A 16,361-nucleotide genomic window follows, 5' to 3' on the forward strand; every position below is an offset into this window, starting at 1 on the left:
CTGTAAGAATAAGTAGTGACTAGGAAAATAACTTCAGCCTCTTATTTGGGGATATCTCTCCCAGAGAAGTAAAACTGCAACATTTTTAAAGTATGTCCCTGGGATGGATGCAATTTTAGCCATCTTAAAATGGATAATCTATATTATCAGCTAGTCGTCACATACTAATTAAGTATTTTGTGAAATCTGGCTTATGGTCAATTACCAGTTAATAAATACAGTAGCAAGAGTGCTAGTAGTAAATAAGGAAATCTTAACTACTGTGGGTTGGGACACAAAATATGGATGGCTTTTGACCATCCATAATGTCACTAGAAAAACACTTTATTGTTTGCTAGAAAAATCTGTAGTCCACATGAATAATTTTAAAGTCTCTCATAAGCAATATGAGTAGTCGGCCATGCAAAGGTAGTCTCTTGCCTTTGTACTTCAAAAAACATTATTATACCAGACGTATAGGAATGCTAATGACTAAACTCCCCAGACACATAGCAGCACTGGCGAAGCCCTCCGTGTCTGCTGCAGGAAGTGATGACATAGGTTGTGTTTCCTGCACAGTGACCTCCTCCAGGAAGAGATGAGAGTCTCACAGTCCCTGACAGGCTGGCTGAATGCAGGAGGAGGTCAGGCAAGCTGTGCTTATAACGTGTATGCTACTTCTACAACTCGCATTTGTTCAAACGCAAGACGCAGGCGTGTGTCTCGCATAATCACTCACAGAATTGTGTGGTGTCTGGATAACAGTCTGATTGTTGGTGCTTTGTAGTTTTTAGTTAAGCAAGTTAAAAGAAAGTGGGTGTGTTGTGTGGTAAAAGAGATAATCTCTGGAGTGTCCTGTGTCCCTGAGCACTGTAAAGGTAATCGATCGTGTAACGTTGTTCTTTGGGCAGTCATTTATTACTTTACATTTAATACCAAGTACATACTGCAGGCTTTTTGTCTTTGCTCTTCATGTACATATGCAAAGTTTTTCTCCCACTTTAATATTAAACTGCTAATGTTAGGGGCCAATTTAATTTGGCAGCGTTATTCTAGGAATATTGTGGCCTGCGCACAATTACCGGTGGTATGGTAAAAGTGTGCAGTATTAGGGGCATATTCAATTGCCCGCGTTACTGTTAAAAGTAACATGGCCTGCCCATTATTACCGATATTATGGTAGTAATGTGTAATTACCGTTATTACGGTAGTTCTAGCGCCTGCTTTGCTGCGAGCTGAAAGCCAGGCTAAAACTACCGTAATAACGGTAATAGGTTTAGCGCAATGGTACTTCGGGGGAAATTGAATCCCCCTTATGGTTATTTTAACGCTGATTTTTGCTTGTGCCTCTCGGGGCCGCGAGTAAAAATCTGGGTTAACATTACCGTATTAAAGGTAATATGATTAACGCCGCGTTAATCCTAGACTAACGTGGCCAAATTGAATCTGCCCCTTTAAGTGCTTTATAGAAGTGACTTTTTCTTGCAGCAGTGTACAATCATCTTACAATGTAAGTCTCTTCCTCTGCAGTTGTTACTGCAGGGATTTAAGGTGTGTTTTGACAGTCTGTAAAAATGTAAAAGCAAAAATGTACATGTGTCCATAAAGATTGGACACACTTCTGACACTATAACAATACACACAGTAGTATATTACCAATTATTATGAAATTGTCCACCACCTTTTTCCTGCATATGCTGCTGCCACCAAGAGAAAGTAAAACCATTATTTGATCTTAATCTATATCAAAAACTGTGTATTCCTGAACTGAGTAATATTCAAGAAGATATTCACTCCACATAGGTGTTGATCATGAAGTGCTTCTCTAGCTGAGAAGACCGAGGGACTCCTTTAAAGTTGGATGTACATCTATTTTTTTTTCTTCTGCATAAGCTATGTATTTCTATATTGTGCATGTTAACCAAAAATATGTACGCAGTGTATACATTTTTCTGTATCGTTGATCTCCCTTGTCACCTTACAACTCAAAAAGCGAAACAGGTGCTGGTAGGGCCAGGCAAGCATAGGCAGAATACATTAATGGTTTGTTTGCATAATTGTGCCACAGTTAGCCGTAGACGCATCTGTACGTATGCCTTTTTGGAGGTGTTTATCTTGCAGGTGCTATAGGTCAGAAGCAACGGTATGCAATGATGATGATTTTATCAATATCTAGCTACTTCTAATTGCATATTAACTTATCCAGCTGATAGAGCTTAAGTCGGTAATGTTGCATCCATGTTCTATTAAGTTGCGATTGTCTATACGCATTACTTAATTGATATTTCCAGCTGCGTCATAGAGGCGCCCTATATATAAAAGCTAATAAAATAAAATGTAACAGGTATGCTTTATGGGTAAGGTATCCACTAGTGGTGGAACTATGGAGGGTGCAGTGGTTATAACATCTATGGGGCCTGGAGGTGGCCCCAATATACTCTCATCCTACTTCAAAGGTGGTCTAAATGGTTTTAAGGCCGAGAGTTGGAAAACAAAACTAATAGGGATGGCGCCTGCTTTCTGAGTTTGGTGTGAGTTTGGTGCCACATTCATTACTTGTTTTATGATATAGATTCATTTTTTTGAAAATGCATGAAATATCCCTTCTGAAAAAACCTAATATGCTTTAACCCCCACTGTTATTGAATGCTTGCTTTTAGCATTATTATGCTTAGAAAACTAATTGCACAGGTCCTGTTTACAGCATAGATCACCCTGGAGGTGGTGGGACATGAAATTGACGACAACTCTTCGAGATGCCTCCCAAAATGTTATATTTTTCAGGTCCCTATCAGATTTTTTTTTTATATAGACAACAGAGGGGGCAGTACTAGTTTTAAAATCAGAAATTTTAGTTGCAGCACAAATAATCACTGACTTGCAGGCATACAATGAGGTACCCTTGATGCAAGCTTAAATGTTTTTATCAAATTATGAACCAATACCTCATGTTTTCATTGCGCTAGATGCACACAGATATGCAGTGTTAAGGATAAGAGCTGACAACTGTCTTTTTGTTTTGTATAGGGGATTTATATTGCCTTGCAGCTGGTAACATATATAATATGGGATTAACCGAGGAATTACTTTTATTTCTTCTCTGGTTTTGTGACCTCTCAAAATGTAACAAGCTATGAAGAAACCATGAAAGGCCACTGTCACACTTTCTCAACATTTATAGAAAAATGTGGAAATAAATCCTACTTTTTAAATTTGCTGTATTATTCCTTTAATATCCAGACAACATGTAATTTATACATCTTATTGTTTTTTTTAGATATTAATGCCTGTAGTTTGGAATGGCTGAAAACCAACAGCACTTACAGTTAGATGATGGGTCGTTTATCGAAGGTGTAAGCAATCAAGTGATTATTGCAGTTGCCATCAGCTTGACCTTTATTGCTTCACTTACGTATTTCATGTTAAGGTGAGTCATAAAGAGCAATTATTTCAAGCACTCTGAAACATTGCTCATAGTATATAAAGGTATTATTTTATTTTGACCCATTACTTTTGTAGTGTCTTAAAAGTTTGGATAGCCAATAGTCAAAAACCTTCACTATGTTCCCTTTTTCTAGCAGTAGCTAATACTCCCCACACTTAAGTCAGATTCAAGGTTTGAGATAAACAGGATCTTGTAGAATATTATCAAAATCACTATGTATGTGTGTATATATATATATATATATATATATATATATATATATATATATATATACATACATACATACACACACAAGTTAACCCGTGCATGATACTCATGCATTCTAGTCAAATCAAGCTACTTAAGGTGTTAAAAAGGTTCTTGTCATGCATTTGGGCCATAGCCCAGGCCTCAACCACCAACCACTCCCCACCGTCACCCCCGGCAACCACCAACCACTCCCAACTGTCACTTCTCCAAGAAATATATATATATATATTTTTTTTAAATCCTTATAAACACTTTTAACAATTAACAAATTAAATTAACAAATTAAAAACATCTTACTATACCAAATTTCAGCCCTTTCTGAATTTTTTTCCCCACACACACTAAGAATTTAGTAGGTCAGTGTATAACTCCGCCCAGCAGGTGGCGCTGCAGCTTGGTTTTATATTTTCCACACACAGACAGACTAACACACGCCACTAGACATTTATATTATATATATATATATATATATATATATATATATATATATATATATATATATATATATATATATATATATATATATATATATATATATAATTTAGTCATACTTACCAACTGTTCAATGTTGCCCTCCGGGAGGTGGAGTGTGCAGACAGAGAGGAAAGGCCTCAACCTCACGACGCAATAATGTGAAGCCATATTCTGCTGCCGTGGGCAGGCCAAAATTCTGCAAATCTCATCATTGAGGCTCCCATCCTGCCCACTTTACTAGGAAGTTTTGTAAAACCACACTGCATATGCATGCAGCGCGTGGAAAACATGTTAAAATCATACTTGCCAACTTTCTTCAGCTCTCTTCCGGGAGCCTGCCAGTGGTGGGGGGCAGGGCGACCAAAATCGCGTCACCGATTGCCCACTTCCTAGTGAAGTGGGCAGAATTCAAGAGATTGCCACACTCACCCGGGAGTCCGGGAGACTCTCGCAAAATGCGGGAGTCTCCCGGACATTCCGGAAGAGTTGGCAAGTATGGTTAAAATGCATCACTAAACCTGTGTATGGTATACTTTTATATATTTTTATTTTTTATAAAACAAATGTTTGTTTTTCATTTGTTGAACAGAAGTGAGCAGCAAAACATTCACCCCGAAAACCAAGAAAGGGTAAGAGCTGTTAGGGAGCAGCTACAAAATGAACAGGTAAGTTATTTATTTATTTATTTTACATACTTTCAAGGCTGTTAGATATTGAAATGTAGGTACTAATATTTGAATTGAATTTACCTGTGAAATTAGTGAGTTGGGTGCTGGTAAATAAAAATGGAAGCAGGTTAGGCACAAATATTATGGCTGATGTAAGAAATGTTTCCTTCATATCTAACCAACTTTGTTCATAAAAACCATGTAAAGCATGTTATTATATATGCTTATGTTGTGTCATAATCTGTACTTAAGTATTTATCTTGTTGCTCCCTTTCCCTGCTCTATGGTAGCTGTTGTATTTTAAATGAGCTCTTGAATTGTTTATGCTGGTTTCCATAAATTTCCTTTGACTATGGCAACATAAACTATGCTCTGTGCTTTGTATACACTTGTGTATATACATAACATGTCTGTTGTTGTATCTGAGGGCAACAGAAATAAGTAAAATTCTGCCGGCTTTGAGATTATACAAACAATGCAATGCCAATATAAAGTATTTAATAGGGGGTTGGGCAAACCACAGTATACCAATGGCAGGAATTGTGAAGGAGGAAAACATTTATGTCATCCTCAACACACCATTGTGCAAACACATGTGCTGTGTGGATGGGGGGCATCCTGGAAGATGCTGCACCTATAAGGCAACAAATGATACAACATGAGGTAAAGATGATTCTGGTAACATTAAATAACAATTCACATTGCCTTCTACAGGAATGAGTGCCAGGAAAGTGTGCCCAACAACATTACACAACCTCTCTAACTGTTTACTGTTGGAAACAAGCACTCAGGGCTCTAGAGTTAAGGCTGATGTTGGCACTTGTCTGTTTGTCACGATGAAAGTTGATTCATTTGCCCGTATCGCCTTCCTCCACCGCTCAATAGTCCATTATCTTTGCTCATTGCACCACTAAACTCCCCAAACATGGCTATTGTTGGGTTTGATGAGCAGTTTATGCAACCTGACTATGCTGTCTTGCTGTGTGGAACCCTATTGATTAAACTGGCCGCTCAAATCACGGGGTGAAATTTGCAGTTCATTTATCTCTCGTTTCTTGCCTATTTTGTGTTGCACTCCAAATTGATTGTTGGACATCATTATCCTGGAGTGTGTGCTTCCTCTCATTGTTGCCCCTTGCCGATGATGGTTTGTTCTCGGCATGCCATACTGACATCATGTAAGGCATCATTACTTGTGGATCATTAGCAAGTTCAGCTGTCAAAGTCACTGAAGCTCATGCACAAACCTTTGAAAGTCACTGAGATGTTATTTGCATAATTTACCTAAATGTTTTCATTTAAAAAAAAAAATAAAAAAAAATTGTGTTCGCTACCTCTGTCTTCTAATACAAAGTATTGAAGAGGTGATTAACCTTGGTCAACTGTATAAGGATTCCAATCAGGAACAGCCATTCATGTGTAACAGTGGTTGTGTTTTAAGAAAAAAAGCTGTTGCTTGTCTGAAAGTTACAATTATTAGTGATTGAGGTCACTGGATTATACAGTACAGAGCAGTGTGCACTTATTTCACCTGGAAGCTGGGGTCTTTTGGCTTTTCATCCAAGTTCTGGGGATACTTGCTGTACTCTCCAACAGCCATCCAATCAGCTGTATTCCAGACCTACTCATATTTGCAATTCTGAAGGCCGCAACACTTGGGGAAAAGCCGCAGATGCCAGGGTTCGTATCACCCAAACAATGGGGATCCTACAGTTATATTAGTTGGATGAGAAAGAGAAGTTTATGCCCCAAAAAATATACATGAAATATTTTTTATTATTGTTCATCTACATAGCTCCATTATTATTGTCCAAAGAATATGTAATCATTTACTTTCTCCCTGCTCCATTGGCGCTTACAATCTGATTTTCTTTGCACACTAGTCTCTTTTATCAAAAGCCAGTTAACTTATTATGTGTTAATCTACATGTACCAGGTGTCTGAATTCTGGAAAAGTAATAATTTAATGTTACACATTTTAAAAATCAATTTTTATTGAACTTGTTTTGCATTAGCAGGAAACAACAGTACAACCTCGACATCAGTTCTACTCAGACATGTCCTGCCCAGTCTGTTTACAACAAGCTACATTTCCATTGGAAACAAACTGTGGACATCTTTTCTGCGGTAAAAAAGATTCTAAGTTTGTCAAAACGATTCCTCAATTTTTAACCCTATTTTGATTTGTTTTTCTAGTGTTTAAAATATTCCGTGCATAAACTTTACCCCTTTATGCATCTGTAATTCTTGCATATTTTTGTTGAGTATAATTTATTTATCATTATCCTGTGTATAGTTGTTTAGCATAATCCTTATCGATTTTATATAAATCAGAATTATAATCTCTTAACAGGTTCATGTATTATTGCATACTGGAGATATGGGTCATGGCTTGGTGCTATCAGCTGTCCTATTTGCCGACAAACGGTAAGAAATATTACAGTTTGGTAGCCGCTGCTGGTTTTGTAAGAAACAGATTCAGTGAGGTTCCTTTGTTTTGACTTTTTGGTATTCTAAATAATACAGCTTTGCAACAAAGAATGTGATTTCAGTGTACACAGAAACCGAATTTAGTTCAGCTCACCTGCTCTACATCTGCAACTAAATTAACTGTAGCTGAGCTTGTGTATGTATAAGTGGCACAGTGGAATACATTTATAAGAACTGTTGAAGTGCTAGGGAAAAAGACTGTTGTACCCTAGGGGCAACTTATTAAATTTAAAAAGCAACTTTTTTCCCTTCAATTGGAACTCTTGATACTTTGATTAGATTCTGGCTGTAAAAGGAAGTGGGGCAGCATTTCTGCAACACTTGTATCAGGGTATTTAGCTGGGTGAACACTGCAAGTTTTTTACTTGATTATTTTGCCGATCACATGATAACTGACTGGTCCGATATTGTATTAGTTTTGTATCCGATATACGCTCCCACGATCATGTTTTATTGTAACAAAGTGCATTGAATAATTTAATTTGATTTTATAACCAGACTAAAAATCTCTATAAATGATGGTACGATGTGGGGTAAATGTGGAAGTATGTATGCACTCACGACCAACTGTGTAGGCAGAGCTCCATAGAGTTTACAGAGTTGAGATCTTTTCAGCAGATGGTTATGCCAGTTGAAGAACACTGATCTGAAGGTAAATTGTGTAAGTGTGCTTGCATGAATCTGCATGCTGATCGGGACTTTCAGTCGTTGGTAAAATTGTTAAAGATATTACATCGGGAGAAATTTTCTGTAGCGTGTACCCAGCTTTAGGCTATGAGGGACTGCACCACGTATTCCCAGTACCAGGTTCAAACATGTTCCCTAGTTTATCCACATGAAGAAAATATCATCATCACCATTTATTTATATAGTGCCACTGATTCCGCAGTGCTGTACATAGAACTCATTCACATCAGTCCCTGCCCCCATTGGAGCTTACAGTTTAAATTCCCTAACACACACACGGGTCAATTTTGATAGCAGCCAATTAACCTACTAGTATGTTTTTTTGGAGTGTGGGAGGAAACCGGAGCACCCGGAGGTAACCTGTGCAATCACGGGGAGAACATACAAACTCCACACAGATAAGGCCATGGTCGGGAATTGAACTCATGACCCCAGCGCTGTGAGTCAGAAGTGCTAACCACTTTGCCACCATGCTGCCCAAATTGAAGGTGTATTTAATACGGTGCATTGTAGTAAATTACTGTTTTTCACATCATTGCTCAATACAGCCATTAGAAAAGTTCAGGACAGAAAATAGTTTTTTTAAACTTGTTTATTACTTTTTTACAGGTATTCATGTATTAAAAGTTTGTGAGCACTGCTGGGTTTTTATGGCAGCTGTAACTACTGTTGCCAGTAATGGTGTCATTGTTGTAGGGAATGTCTCTACTATTCATGTATTGTTGGCACATTTATGGATAATCTTTGTTGTTTGGTCTTTTATACTTCAATAAAGTTATGACAGTTATGTTTTATGAACAGAGTTTTATGAGTTTGTTTTTTTTATTTTTTTGACCATAAATCTTAATTTTAAACGTATGTGCTGTTGAATTTTTAATTTGAAGATTATATGGAATGCGATTAAAGAGTTGTGACACAGATTTACTGAATAGCAGAACAATAGTATAAATCTAGTGTTGCAAAATTATTATATTGCAAAACTAATCTATTTAAGTCTTTTTTTAGTTTAACTGTGCAGCTTTACAGTATATCTCTGTCTATTTTTGCATTCTTTATGTTGGACAGGAGTGTTTGTTGTATTAATAAATGTATTTTTTTTTTTTAGGTAACCTTATTGTTTCCATTATTTGAAGTCCGTGAACAACAAGATGCACAAGAAATATTTCAGGAAGTTAATAATTACAATAGAAGATTTTCTGGACAGCCTCGTTCTGTAAGTGGAAGGCAAGAAATAGCATTGTTTGTGTTCCTATTAAGTGCCTTTATCTAATGCTGGCCATGCACCGAGCAATGAGGTAAATTTAAATGTTGAAATTTGCCTTACATCACTCCTTGCGTGTGGGAATAAAACAATTGTATTGAATAAAATTGTACATTCTGTGTGATTATATGACAACATCAGCATGTTTGTGGACATTATCTAGACTTGCTGTTCTAGTTGGTTATTTGTCAATCTACTTGAACAAATCAATTTGTCAGTGTGTGGCCAGCATAAGTATTATATGTCCCCTGGATCAAGTAACTATTGCTACCATAAATACAGCACATATGTAAACAAAGCAAAAAAAAAACAACAACAAGGTAACTATACAAAACAGAAAACGCCACCTTGCAGCCAGCTACCAGTTTATAAAGTAGGGAGGAAACGGGTTCAAATGAATGACCGCCATGGATAGAGAATTAAGGATGATCATAGAAAAACTAATAACCCATGCTCCCCTCACAAATATTAAAAATAAGAGAACAAATACATCCTATTTAACTGTAAAAATTAGATTTTAGCTATAATTTACATATATTTTTTTTGGAGAAAATGTATTTTAAATGGTATTCTTAGATATTAATTTAAAAGACATTGGTATATGATGTGCAATTAAAGTTTCTTTGTATTCCTAGCTTGTGGACAGAATTATGGACTTGCCGACTTTGCTACGCCACGCATTTCGTGAGATGTTTTCAGTGGGTGGCCTCTTTCGAATGTTTCGGATAAGAATTGTCCTTTGCCTGCTTGGAGCCTTTTTCTATCTAGTGTCACCTTTGGACATTATTCCAGAAGCTCTGTTTGGTATTCTAGGTTTCATGGATGACGTATTTGTCATATTTCTATTGCTTATTTACATTTCTATCATGTATCGTGAAGTAGTGACTCAAAGATTGCATAGGTGAAGAATGGTTTGGTAAGTTTGTACTATACGAGCCTTTAAATATCTTTCTCTATGCAGGTTTGAATACATGAAACCACCATACGTATAACTGGAATCGAAAATATTTTTTTCTTACTTGTTCTAAAACATTATTAAAAGGTCTCTCCATCTGTCTTTTGCAAATCCCATCATAATGATGCTAAACTTTGTAATTAAACATGCTTTTCCATAGTGCTCCTGTAGCTTCTCTACTTCACTGTAATGTACTATATGTGAAAGCATATAGGTAAGCTCTAATTACAATTAGAGGAGTTACAAAGTTGGTATTGAATTGCAGTTGATATATTTGTTTTTCCTTTCAACATCAACCTTGGCACAACATTGATGCAAAAGTTTTTATTTTTTTTATTATTAAGGAAATTTATACTCTGTAGAGGGCAAATTCTGTTGGACAAAAAGAAATTTGCAAAACCCTTAGAGGGTAACTAAATAAAAAAAAATCTAAGCATCCACAAGTTCATATGTATAATATTCAATACCATCCATGGAGCTAGCTTCCCCCAAAAAAATATATAGCTATGACACTACATTCCCAGTTGACCAATGACCCAAAAAAGCAGAATTATCTGGTAATCAGACGATGGGGATTATAATTTATCGGACAATCTAGCTATCCTTAGTCTGCTAGAAAATGAAAATTAATTAGCTGTTCCACATTGTTCAAATTATTTTACAATTACATTTATAAAGATATGTCTACTTTTCAGTCAATACAATGACTTTTATCAAGGCATTGATTAGTAACTTAAGGTCTGGTTGCTATGGGTTACTGCATATTAAACACTTTTTTTTTACAAATAATCACCACTGTTTTAAATGAATTAAAATGCAAATACGTGGGTCTAATAATTTTATATATTTACTACATGAACATGTCAGCTAATGCACTGTGGATAGCAATGCTGCCTTAGTGCTGGGGTCATGGGTTCGATTCCAACCAAGGCCCTATCTGTGAGAAGTTTGTATGTTCTCCACCTGTTTTGTGTGAGTTTCCTCCAAGTGCTCAGGTTTCCTCCCACAGTCCAAAACAAAACTGTAAGGTTAATTGGCTTAGACAACGAACTCAATTTGGGCGGGGGTAATGTGAATGATTACATATTTTGTACATCACTGTAATATGGTTGGTGCTGTATAAATGACAATAAATAGAGCAATAAGGCACAGGGAGTTATTTATTAAAGCACTGTAGTAAGCCAGAGCAGCCAACATTTGTTTTTTTTAAACTTGCACTAGAACGTCCAAAGTTAATTACTTTTTAGTTGCTGCATATATTCAGTTGTTTTGTGTTTTAACTCAGAAAGGGCCTTATTTGTGAAGTTTACTGGATGGTCCTCCATGTGTACATCGGTGCCTGCTCTCAGTAGAACCCTTTGCAAATAAGAAGTGCTTAGGTGTGCAGAGGTAGAACAGTCTGAAGAGGGGAACCTGGATGTAAACGTCCCATCAAAGTTCAACTACCTACCACTTTCATCAGCCTTTCTTCTAAAATAGTGTTTGGTTTAGCCTTTTTATTGCTTAAATTAATCACATGATAATGGGGATATCTGGACCTTTTTTTTTTATTACATGTGGCACTTTGGTATGTTGTGTTTGTATAAAGCTCTTTATTAATTTCTTTCTGAAAGTAAATTTTTAGGCACACTGCAACATGGAGGTGCGAAAGGGGTTTTAAGAAAAGTATAGGAAGACCCAAAGATCGCCAACTTTGAGCTGTTGCAGATATTCAAAACTGAACTCCTTTTACAGTGTAAAAATGGCTGTGCACACAGCAAGGAAAGCCCCTTTATTGATGTTTACAAGGAAATCTTGTTTTACACTGCTCTCCACCAGATGCACCAATGTGCTTCTTTCTTACTTGGCAAAGAATCCCCTCAGTTTGTCCAATCCATCCTCTAGGCCTCTCCAAACAATCTGCTTCTCTGCAAATGCTGTCCTGTTGCTCTACAAACCTATGTGCTTTTTGAAATTCGAGGCGCCCTTGCGTACATGGAGGTGCATAGCTGGAGAAAAGCTGTTTTGGCCCTGAGCATTAGACCTTTTGCTTTTTGGAGATGATCAATGAAATGCCATTGCCTTGATAAGTTATTGTCTTGACTGAAACGTCCGTGTATTAGTAATATATTTCTGTATAAATTTCTATATAAATGTGTAAACTATGCAGTATTCAGATTAGATACACTGTTATTTTCATTTTTTAATATATATTTGTGTACGGGTTCCATGTTTAGTGCACAGTATTGTTTATTTCTACCTTGTAAAGACATCACTGGATGAATTGGCACTTGAATTCTACTAGGTGTGTCTAAAAATGGCTAATGGATCGCTAATGATTATTATAGAGAGGTTCTGGCCTGTGTGTGATTGTTGACAAAATGAATATAGTTTAATTTACCTTTGTGCACAGGTTATACCTGGAGAAGTGGCAAAAAAAAGGCACCATGGATTATTCTCTTAACGTGAACATCTGTTTTCTTCTAAAATTCACACAGTATTCCATAGAATAAAAATGTAGATTTGGGGCCTGATTCATTTTGGGACATAACGTGAACACACATTGCATTTAAAAAAAACATGCACAAAACTTGTATTTTCGACCGTACGCTCTGCCTAAACGTTACTTGCCATGTGTCATTTCTGTGTGGACATGCATTTTCGTCCTTTGGCGGAAGTCCTGTTCTGGCGCATGTGCAGAGCCATTTCTCACAAGATACACCACGCAAATGGACTTGCTTCTGAAGATTAATCGGGCCCTTGGTCTTAAACTCTACAAGATTATAGTTAATAGCCAATTTCATATAGATAACATTTTGCATACTTTTTCTTTTCTATTTTTGACGCGGTATCTGCAGATGTGTTTATTTATTTTGTTTTTTCTGTTTTGTTGTTTTTTGCTTTTTTTTAAAAAAAAATATTTGCTTCTCTCTCTGGCTCAGTGGCCTGTTAGTTTTCATTATGCTGCAAAAGTATTGTTTAAACCATAGAAAAAAATAACTTTATTATGTCCGTTTTAAAAGTTATCCAAACTATGACTATTATCCAGCTCTGTTCAACATTTGCTGTTAGCCCTGGAGTTACCATTTCATCTCTGGTAACTGCATGTTTGGGGGGATATATTCCTTAGTGTATAATAAGCCAAATATGTGAATGCCATAGGAAAACTTCTACTACATTTTAGTATTTGTTAGCAAGAGATGTTGCACTGTTCTATGGAATATAGAGTATATGCACTACTTAGTGTTCTACGGGAAACATCACTCAAAAAAGCTATGACTTCTTAAATACCCTTTTCCCGGCTACCTTAATAAAATAAAAAAAAAAGAAAAGCGGGTTTAATTCAGTGACCTGTGTAGTTGATAAATATATTGCTATCTTAAGAGGATCTGCTACAAAGCATTTTATACTTCAGTTAAAGTTTAATTCTATTCACTATGTCCGCTAGATTCATTAGAGAGCAATACACAGAAACGTATATCCACTAGTATAGAAATGATTTGGTATGATTCATATTTAGTTTTTAATAGAGAAATATGAATAGTTTTTGAGAGCCACAAGTTGCATCCACTGGATGTCCTAAACTAGACGATTTACCCAATTCTCAGTATTTTTTTTTTTTTTTTTATACAGTTTTGTTTTGGGTTTATAATCCTGTTTTGACAAGGGTAATTGTGTTTTAGAAAACCGCTGAACAGCTACATTGTCCATCACTATTTTGCAGTTGTTTGTCAAAAGGACACACATACTAACTCTTCGAATGATTCTCATTTTCAAATCTTCAAAGTTATTTGCATCATTATTATAGTTTTATTGACGATAAAAAAATATATTGTGAAAGGTAGGATTAAGATAATCTCCTGTCAACCACAGCAATGAAAAGAATATAAACGGATGTGGAAATGAGAGCATCAGTGCAGCTCAGGTAATTGCAACAAAGCTTTTCCGAATTTGTGGTAAGTGTGACCTAGCTTTATGATGAGCGGAATGAGTGCAGAGAGTATTGCGATGTATAGCTGCCCACATACACATTGAGATATGGGTTGGTAAGTGTGGTTAATTCAAGCAAGCTGACTAACAATTACTATATATGTGCTCATTATGCTTTACTTGATGAAAACAATCTGTTGATCATGTTTGGTGGGAAACCGGGTTGAATGTCATATGTGAGTAATTGTTAATTAGCAGACCGAAGCAAGCTGATATGCCTTCACTGTTGCCCAACATTTGTGTGTGCCACGTTGCTCACGAATCTGGTTGCTAAGTAGTTGAACAGCCACTTTGCTGCATGTGAGGGCATTGTTAGTTTAGTACAGTTGCTGCCAACTCTTTTAAATTTTGTAATACATGATACATTGTTTGTCACTCGATTGTTAAATCTTTGTAATAAATACATCTCAAATTATAAAAAAAGGGAACAAATAATAAACCAGTCCAATCTTACTAAAATAATTTCCATTTCAAAGAAATTTTTATTTATACATTCGGGCTTTACCATCCATTTGCTAAATTTTTCCCTTCCCTATAGCCCCGGGGGCTGCTCCATGCGACAGTTTTCCCCAGGGAGCCAAGGTTCATCTCAAAGCTCTGTTGACCACAAAAATCAGGCTTGTGTCACACTGCTGAGGGGATGTAAACTGTGATTTTCTCTTCTAATCTGTCCTCACGCTCATACCACCTGTATCCTTGTAGCCAATTTAAAGTACTGAACTTAACGTTTGTTGGTTAGCTGTTCCATGCAGTAGTTTATCCCTAAGTTTCTGGAAGTGGTGAAGGACCAAGTGATCCGGTGGGTAATGCAGTCTTGTCTTTATATGAGCAAGTAGTGTTTTTTATATTTGTCCTCCTGGGTACCTGCCCAGCTTTGCAGTCCTAACTGCATTGGACACAGTTTTATTCAGAGAACAGTTTTGTGTCTCATGTTATGCACTACTGATAAACATTGCATTAAGACAGCTGCCATTAAAACACCTGTGTTCCTAGTATATTGGAATCTTTTCTCATATACAGATGAATCAGTTTTTAGTACACATTCTGTGATGCATATTTTAGTTACACTTATTTTAATGGTAAAATATGTGATAAGTTTCTTTAGTGCTAATTGTTAAGCCAGGTGTGCAAGAAAGCCTTCCCCAGCTGTAATTTGGGGTTGTGTGAGTGCTAATTGGTGAACTGTCGAAAGTGCATATTTTTTCTCAAAGTAATTGATTTAGTTTAATTTTGATGGTTCCGTTTCAATTGTCTAGTGGTACTGTAGGTGCTCAGGTTTGGAGGGTAACGTCATCTTCTTACCAGGTGCTTCAGTTGCCTTAGAAATTCTTATGCATATGGAACTGAATCTTGAATTTCAAATCGAGTATGTGATGTCGCTATTAAACTGTTTTGCTTCTTTAGTCAGTTGAAGTACAAAGCTGTTTATAGAACATTCAAACAATTACAGTTGGGTGAATGGTTCATTTTTTTCTTTTTTTTAAATTTGATGCAACAGTAGTTAAAATGTTTGAAATTGTATCTGTTACTGCTGTTTAGCCAAGTACTATCTTCTCTACTCTATTACTAGACGTTTTCAAAAAGTCCTCTTACAGTTTTCAAGTCCTTTAATGTTCCAGGAAGTCATTGAACGTGATATACTTTTTGTCGATTTATAGTTTGAACCTTATTCTATAAAACAGTGGTTCCCACGGACAATTTCCCTGTAGCATTCAGTGTGGCCTCAGCCAAGCTCCATTGTATAATTTTAAGGACCATTGTATACAACATTTGATGCTAAAATGTTCAGGACATGTCCCCTTTATGTCACAAGCACTATTAAAATGCTACATTTCACCAGTATGCCACTCCATATCCATTTGACCAACACCCATAGAACCTTAATCAATAAGCTTGCCTTATTGTTTTCTCCTACTGGCACACACAGAAGAATAATTGCAGCACCTACTATTATGGAGGGATGCTGATTGGCGTTCCAAAAAATCCAATCCATTTTAACTATAATGCAGGTTAGCTGTTGGTGGTAGTAAAATAGAATCCAATGTGGTGCATGGAATGCTGGCTGCTTCTTTACTTGTTCATGTCAATGTTATTAATGATTTATCTGCTTTTGGAAATAATGGAGAAGCAGCCTGCATTCCTGCCAATCATACTGTTGGTCACAGGATTTTTGTGGGACCTCAT

General features: G+C 36.5%; 1 protein-coding gene across 4 annotated transcripts; it reads left to right on the forward strand.

Annotated features, from left to right (window-relative positions):
* The first annotated feature begins 552 nt into the window (after window positions 1-552).
* LOC142107498 (E3 ubiquitin-protein ligase RNF170-like) lies at window positions 553-10,370 on the forward strand. Of its 4 annotated transcripts, none has more exons than XM_075190965.1 (7): window positions 553-623; window positions 3,257-3,406; window positions 4,737-4,812; window positions 6,831-6,942; window positions 7,169-7,242; window positions 9,098-9,205; window positions 9,889-10,370. In XM_075190965.1, exons 2-7 carry the CDS (start codon window positions 3,279-3,281, stop codon window positions 10,156-10,158), a joined length of 768 nt encoding a protein of 255 aa, XP_075047066.1. In that variant the 5' UTR covers window positions 553-623; window positions 3,257-3,278; the 3' UTR covers window positions 10,159-10,370. The 4 variants fall into 4 exon arrangements, with proteins under 4 accessions (XP_075047066.1, XP_075047075.1, XP_075047058.1 ...); XM_075190974.1 differs by having other exon boundaries at window positions 572-648; XM_075190957.1 differs by lacking the exon at window positions 553-623 and adding an exon at window positions 655-857.
* The last annotated feature ends 5,991 nt before the right edge of the window (window positions 10,371-16,361 follow it).

Source organism: Mixophyes fleayi, chromosome 1 (genome assembly GCF_038048845.1).
Source record: "Mixophyes fleayi isolate aMixFle1 chromosome 1, aMixFle1.hap1, whole genome shotgun sequence".
Classification (NCBI taxonomy): domain Eukaryota; kingdom Metazoa; phylum Chordata; class Amphibia; order Anura; family Limnodynastidae; genus Mixophyes; species Mixophyes fleayi.

Bases quoted from the DNA above. Each gene is read 5' to 3' on its own strand.
- LOC142107498 (XM_075190965.1), top strand. From the start codon at position 3,279: ATGGCTGAAAACCAACAGCACTTACAGTTAGATGATGGGTCGTTTATC. The intron at 4,813-6,830 runs GTAAGTTATTTA...GTTTTGCATTAG, and splicing joins AGCAGCTACAAAATGAACAG to CAGGAAACAACAGTACAACC. The intron at 6,943-7,168 runs GTAAAAAAGATT...ATCTCTTAACAG, and splicing joins CTGTGGACATCTTTTCTGCG to GTTCATGTATTATTGCATAC.